Source organism: Gavialis gangeticus, unplaced genomic scaffold, assembly GCF_001723915.1.
Source record: "Gavialis gangeticus isolate Ggan-Ray unplaced genomic scaffold, GavGan_comp1, whole genome shotgun sequence".
NCBI classification, from domain to species: Eukaryota; Metazoa; Chordata; order Crocodylia; family Gavialidae; genus Gavialis; species Gavialis gangeticus.
This window is the reverse complement of record NW_017728993.1, coordinates 42,156,636-42,163,747: the sequence shown is the minus strand read 5'-3', so window position 1 is coordinate 42,163,747 and position 7,112 is coordinate 42,156,636. Positions and strand designations below refer to the sequence as shown.

Below are 7,112 nucleotides of genomic sequence, written 5' to 3'. Positions count from 1 at the left end.
CAAACCCCCCAGTTCTTATACAGACTAGTATAACCCGTAACCCTTCATTCTGCCAGAGGATCAGAGGGGTCAATAATTGCCCTTATTTTAAGAGTTGTAGCTGACCTTTTAGGGGTTGGTATCTTTACAACAAGGAAAAGGGACCTTGAAACTGATGCAGTGTTCATTAGAGGAATTACCTGCTTGCCTTGATTTGACAAGAGAATTTGGACTGGGAGGGCAGTGAATTTGGGAAGGGATGGGAGGGGTAAATGCAAAGCAAATATTCTATTTTTGTGACTTAAAAGGAGGGTCAAACAGGAACTTGTCAGGCACCAATTTGTAAAGTATTCTTTTCATTGTAAGCTACTTTCTCCTGTTTAGTGACCAGCTTATGCCATGTAGGGCAGGCTGGCAGTAGAAATATTTTTATCAACCTGCTATATTGTACTTTTGGAGGTTGGGGTGGTGTGGGCATTCAGGCACACAGTTGACAGGTCAGAGGTCACAAGTTCAAGGCCACAGCAGAAATCCTGTCAGATTCCGGCAAATCTGCAAATTCTGCTAAGTGCCTTGTCACAAAGACATGAAAAAAGAAGGGGTTGTACTTTTTACCTCATGATGTATATTTTCTCCAAATGGACAAATACAAATACAAAAGGCTTCCTGTCCTGGATAGTTTTAAAATACTGACTACAATGCAACTCTAGTTCATGGTGACCTTTTTTTTCTTATCAGAATTATTTGCCTGAGATTTATTTTGTCTTTTATCATCACTGAAAACAATACATGTTTTCAAATATTTTGTAAAAAAAAAAAAAAAAGTATTATAAGACATTGGATAACTAACCCTAATTTTAATGTAGCTAGATTCTTGCTTTTGAGAGGGAATTTGAACATAATATGTATTTTCATATTTAAATATATTATCATGTAGATTGTATTTTAGTAATTTTCTACTAAGATTGTGGCTTGAAACATATTGTTGCAGATTTGATACTTTATTAAATAAATGGAATGTTCTCAATTTCCAGGGTCCACATTGCCCTGGGATTCATTGGATATTAGTGCTGTATGCTCTGTGGAGTGCCTTTGGATACGCTTGCGACCCACTTAGCATTTCAGTATTCATCAGTATTGCACTATCGGACAGTCTTTTGTTCTGTTGCTTCTTGCCTACAGCTACATACAATCTCAAATAATGTTTACTGTTAATTATGTGAAGTGGAACCGAGGTTGTCATAGATCAAGGTCTGAAGGGACTATTTATAATTAACTAGTCGGATCTCCTGCATTCACGCCAGAGTACTTCACCAAGTGTTCCTGAATCAACTGCTATCCTGAATCACCCCTTAACTTCTGTTATTTAGAAAGATACCCATTTTATTACAACAGTAGAAGCTGTGTTAACTGGCATGAGTGGGATAGGTGGGGTGCTGGGTATCTTAAAATTCTGGTTATCTGAGGCAGGGGTTTTCAACCTTTTTGAAAACCTGTGTGGAGCAAGGGGAGGGAGGGAGGCAGCCACACATGGAGCAGGGGTGGAGGGGTGGCGGTGGCAGCATGCAGAGCAGCAACAGCACAGGGTGGTGAGTGACGGCTGCTGCTGCATACAGGCTCCCTCCCCTGCATCCAGCTGGCCAGAAATTCCAGTTAATAGAGTATTCCAGATAGCAGAATGCCGGTTAACACAGCTTTTACTGTAGTTAATTATCTCAGTTGTTAAGATACATACCTTCTTTCTGGTCTGAATTTGTCTAGCTTCAGCCTTCAGCCAGTAGATTTTTATTGTATCTTAATCTGCTATAATAAAGAATCCTTTTCCCATGTAAATACTTACTGACCAAGATTTAATACCACAACTTGACATTCTCTTGGTTAAATTAAATATATAGAGCTCCTTTAGTCTCGGACTATGGCCACCATTTTGATCAAGTGCAAGAATTTCAACTTTGTCAAATGAAGTGATTTTTTTTCTGTCTATATGGGATCATTGCAGTTGACCCAACAAAACCCAAAGCACAGAGCTGCTTGTGAAAGTAGAATTATCTAAGCCAGACATTGCAACTTACTCTTGCCTCTACTTAACAGAAAATTGATCTATGTCAGTATAGCACCACACTGACCTTTCAGCAAAACCTTAATGTGTTGTTTTTAACGTGGAGCTGGTTTTAAAGATGGGTCAAAACTGAAACTGTTCAGACTTGAAATTTACTGTTTGATCACAAACACCACAGTTACAATTGTCACCTCTATTTGCTTTTCAGGGAAGTGAGTCGACTTATATTAGATCCTCTTTTTATTTCTCATAAGTCAGTGTTTCCTGACTCTGAGCTTGTGACCGCAATCCAGACAACAGCACCCTGGTCCATGTAAAATCAAAATTCTGTGACTTGAAGCCCTTTTCGACATAGACCAGAAGATCTTTGTTTCAGCCTGTATCAGATAATATATAACAACTATAAAATTACTTAAGCTGCATAGCAGATGAAGTAGGGAGAAAAAAAGTATGGGTAATAGTCATGCATATTAATGACTACTTTGGATGTTGACTACTTTTCAGCTGAAATTGAGGTTGAGACAGTGAACCATGTTATGCTTTCTCTTGTGCAGAATAGCTTGGTATTATGTTTTTTGGTTGAATTCCTATTGCAAATATACATTTTAAAAAAGTTATAGTAGACATCCTCTTCCCTGTGATGTTATAGGGCTTGGTTCATTTTTCTTGAGGTTTGGAGATTTCTGTTGTAGCATCCTTAAACTTTTAATGATTTAATCTGGTATCTTTTTCAGAAAGGAGTTCATACTGAATCTTTCAGGTCCCCATAAAGCAAATAAACCATTAGTTAGTACTGGCACAAAAAAGTACCATTTACATGTCCTTTTATTAGCTTAGGGCTTACTAGTGAACTCAAAACTGGCTCTGGTAAGTTTCAGTGTAGCTTTTAGTCCTTCAGGGAACACAGCTCAAAAGGGTTTAATATCACTGTGAAGTTAGATATATGCATTTAGTTCTTCTTTATCCATTGCTTTAATTTTTTTTTTTTTTCCTTCAGAAAACCAAGATTGTCTGCATCAAGTAGTCCACGAACGTTTAGGGGAGCTGCTACGTGTTCTAAAAGCAGTGATCAACAAACATCAGACTCTCAACTCAGTTGACATTCTTAGTGCTGCAGGAATGGTCATTGCAAAAGTAAAAGGTAAGAAAACAATGCCTTTCAAATGCCAGGAGAATTCAACTAGTTGGATATAATGTCGATTTACTCTGTCATATTTCAGCATATTAACTTTGTTCCCTAATTTTGTAATAGATTGTGTATATGTAAAAGGCAAACAGTTTAATTATACAAATGTTTTAATAGTCGGTGTTGATATGCGAGTACCTCCCCCAAGTCAAGTGTAGCATTAAATAAGCTTTTAATTTTTTTAACATAAATGTTGGATGGCAGTATACAGAAATCAATCTACAAAATAACTTGGCTCATGAAAGCACAAACACTTTTCACATGCATGCAAGGCTGTGAATTTAAATCAATATTAATATGTTTTTCATCTCTTTATATTTACTTTGCCATGATGACCCAGCAAGTGGATGAATAAGTTACACAAATGTATAGACAAGAGCTTTTAGATTCATATCCTAACTGAAGAAATATCCAAATTAGTGTATAAATCTGTAATAGTCTGGTAGTGCTTGTACATATAGTCCCAGAACAGAGGGAAAATAAATTTGCTAAAGCTGTCCACAAATGACAGAGATGTAGCTGTTGTTACAGTAAGATAGAAGGCACTAATTCTGCAGATGGCTATAGATCCAGCCCACCCAGAAAGTGGCATTGCTGTGATGAACTACATAATCACTCTAGCTCCTTCTCATCCATCTATATCTTTTACTCAGCCTTTGAGTGCAGATTTCTTCAGCCCTAGAACCAGTTAGGTTTGAAAGTTATTGTGAAGTCAGTAATACTCTTACCTGCCTGACAGAAATAATATTTTCAAGTGTGAGTAAAAATTGCGCTAGAGATGCACCGATACATCAGTCCCCTATCAGATGGGCATCAATATGGGGAAAATTGGCAGTATTAGAAATCAGGTTTTTTTGCCTAATGTGGTCGATAAATGCCCCATACATACACACAACCACACAATGCATGGAGCCAGGAGCACAGCCCAGCAGCTTGGAGACCAACATTGGGCTGGTAAGTCTGGTGTGGTGGAAAGAGCAAAGGGAGGAGTGGAGGATGGGGGGTGGTAAAGATTGAGTTTGAGCTCGGGGCAGGTGGCGGTGGCACTGGGAGGGGACTGCAGGGGTGGGTACTGCAAATTTTGCATAGCCCCCTCCCAGCACTGCCATCACCCAACCCAAAGCGCAGCCCAGCCCAGCCTCCCCCCGCCAGGAAGAGCCCAGCACAGCCCCCAGCCCACCCTCGCCCTGCACACAGATCCGGGGGCACATGCCCCACATGCCCTTCTGGAGTGCACACAAGATGGGAGCTCCCCCGCCCCCTGGAAAAGCCACTCGCAGCTGTCTTGTACCCTGCCCTGCCCCGGCTGAGTAGTGCCTGCCCTGGCCCCACTCCCCTCAGTGCAGGGGCCTCCATCTGCAACCCCCATTACCCTTCCCTCCCCCCACCCCTTCCCCCACAGTTGACTTACCAGCCCAACGCTGGTCTCCAAGCTGACTGGCTGCATATTGGAATCGGATTGGTATTGGCCAATATGGTTCCTTAAAAAGAGGCCATCGGTATCGACCCCAAAAAATCTATTGGTGTACCCCTAAATGCCACTTGCTGTCTTTGTCCAGAACAGTGGTTCTCAGCCTTTTTCAGCTCACAGCATCTCTTGTTAGACTCAGACACCCCTTGAAAACTACCAGTTCTTGGTTTTCACTCATTTTTTGCTATAGAAAAATAATAGTGCAATTCTTCGGTTGCAAATCATTCATTAAGATGATAACAGGTCAGAATGTTTTTGACAGTGAGTCCCTATATGAAATTTTTTAAGTTTTGTCTTGTGAATTGTGTATAGGTGTCTGTATACCTAACAGTGCTAATATTGTGTGGCACCTTGCAACACCCTTAAAATAATCTTACAGCACCCTCATTGAGAACTACTGATCCAGAGCCATGTGGTGTATTCTTTCTCTGCAGATGTTTTTTGTATTTAAACTTTTCCCTTGCTGTAGCTGTTGTTTTCTCCTATAGTCCACTTGCAAACTTTAGTAGTGAGGTCCATCTTTTTATCTACTTTCCTAGATTTTTCCTGTATTTCTGGTGTGAACACTTGCTGTGTCAGTCAGTAATTCCAATGGCTTTTTCCGCTCCCATGCATGGGTGGTAAAGCCTCTTCTGGAGATTTTGCACTAGTCATACAGGTTTACTTGCTTGCACTTCAGAGGTTTCTGTAGGTCTGTCTTTGGCATCTTAAAATTCTTCTGGCATCTAAGCTCTGCTAGTTTTGTACTAGTTACAAGGGCTGTCACAGAATTGTAGGGCTGGAAAATACCTAAAGATCATCTAGTCTATCATCCTACTCTGAGACAATATCAGCTATGTCTAGACAGTTCTAACCTGTTTTTAAAACCTTCAGGAACCTGTTCTATTGTATAACTGTGCTTTTATAGTTAAGTTCTTGTTGTTATAATGTCAATCTTTTTTTCCTTTGAGTTTGACAGTGAACTGTTGATAACTAATGTTTGAGTAGTTTTTAAAGCAGCTCGCACCAGTTTTTAATACAGAAAACAAGATGGGGAAAAAATCAAATTAATAACCCCTTCCTTTTCCTCCCAACGCACCTCTCCCCCAACCAACACCAGTTATCAAGTCTAATTCTGGTGTTTATGTACCAATTTTGTGTACTGTCATACTTGAAGATGGCCTGCAAACAAAGCCAAAAAGATTTTGTGGCCTTTTAACAGTGTCTAAAAGCAGCTTCATTAAAAATAGTTAATGAGAACATTTGCTTTTGTTTCATTTGCATCTTGCAGAATTTGAAACTAGATGTAGAGTTTTATCAGTGGTTGGGAGTAATGAAGCTATTGCACAATGTCCTGGGTGGGAAAGAGAAACCACAAGTTGAAAAAAAGTATATATTGTGTAATGACTGAATTATGAAAGGATTTCAAACAACATTTATTATTTTTTAAATATAGAACTAAAGAAAAAACAGTGAAGTCATATTAGTCATCTCCTGACAATGGAGCTGTGCTAGGTCTGGTAGCATGACTATAGTTGCTTGTATGTGCAAAGAATTGGCATGCAGACAGTATTTATTTAAACAGTCTGGGGTAGGGGTCTTGCATTATAGGAAATTTCTCTGAAAAAAGGTGGGGGAGGGAGGGAGTGTGGCATGAAGGGAATGTGTTGTTGAAGTCTTTGTCCTGACCTGGAATTGAGCCAAAGTTCCAGTATGTTGCTACTGCAAATTCATCATCCTTTTTGAAGAACCTCTCAGGTGATGTTAAAACGCAAGGTCTAGTTATTTTTTTTTTTTATATGTAATAGTCAGTGGAACTTGTGGCAGTTTGGAAGGGGGGCAGGAAGAGGGGAATATCTGCTTAGGCAACCTAACAAAAGTCTTAATATGAGTAGCTGCTGTCCTACCTATTGTAAAATTCCTGTTCCTTTTAATTGGCTACAGCCTATCTGAAAGCTGGTAAGGAATTATTTTAGTACTGTTGATCCAAGTCATTTGCTGTATTCCTTATACCTGGGAAGATAATGATGCAAGTGATTCTGCAAGTCTTCTTCTTTCATACTCTTCCCTGTAATTATATTTGTCTCTAAACAGGAGACTGCATTTCTGTGAAAAAGGCTTTCCTCTCCCCTGCAGTGCCAGCTCTGCTGAATGCAGAGATATTTTTACATGCCCATTTCAGTTAATTTGAGCCACATTGCTTGTGGTCTGGGGAAACTTCTTGTGACTGTCTCACCATCATGAAAGACCTTCATGCAATTTCATCCTGGATTTTAAAGATCAGTGCTCTGCTGTCATAGACAATCATATCACACAATCCCTTCCATCTTAAAACTTAAAATGCAACCACCATCTTAAAATGACTGATGTGGTATTGTCATTGTTTTTGGTTTTTTTAATCTTCTTCCTCTCTACTTTACCTTCCCATTCCCCCCTGG

General features: G+C 39.6%; 1 protein-coding gene across 4 annotated transcripts in view; it reads left to right on the top strand.

The window, feature by feature from the left end:
* ARHGAP29 (Rho GTPase activating protein 29) overlaps positions 1-7,112 on the top strand; it is a 102,970-nt gene that overhangs the window by 56,717 nt on the left and 39,141 nt on the right. For 3 of the 4 annotated variants that reach the window (XM_019501640.1, XM_019501638.1, XM_019501639.1), the window contains exon 3: positions 3,036-3,179. In XM_019501640.1, the coding sequence (XP_019357185.1) occupies positions 3,036-3,179 (144 nt within the window). Of the gene's footprint in view, positions 1-3,035; positions 3,180-5,234; positions 5,316-7,112 lie in introns of those variants that run through there. The other variant, XM_019501642.1, reaches the window with a different exon arrangement.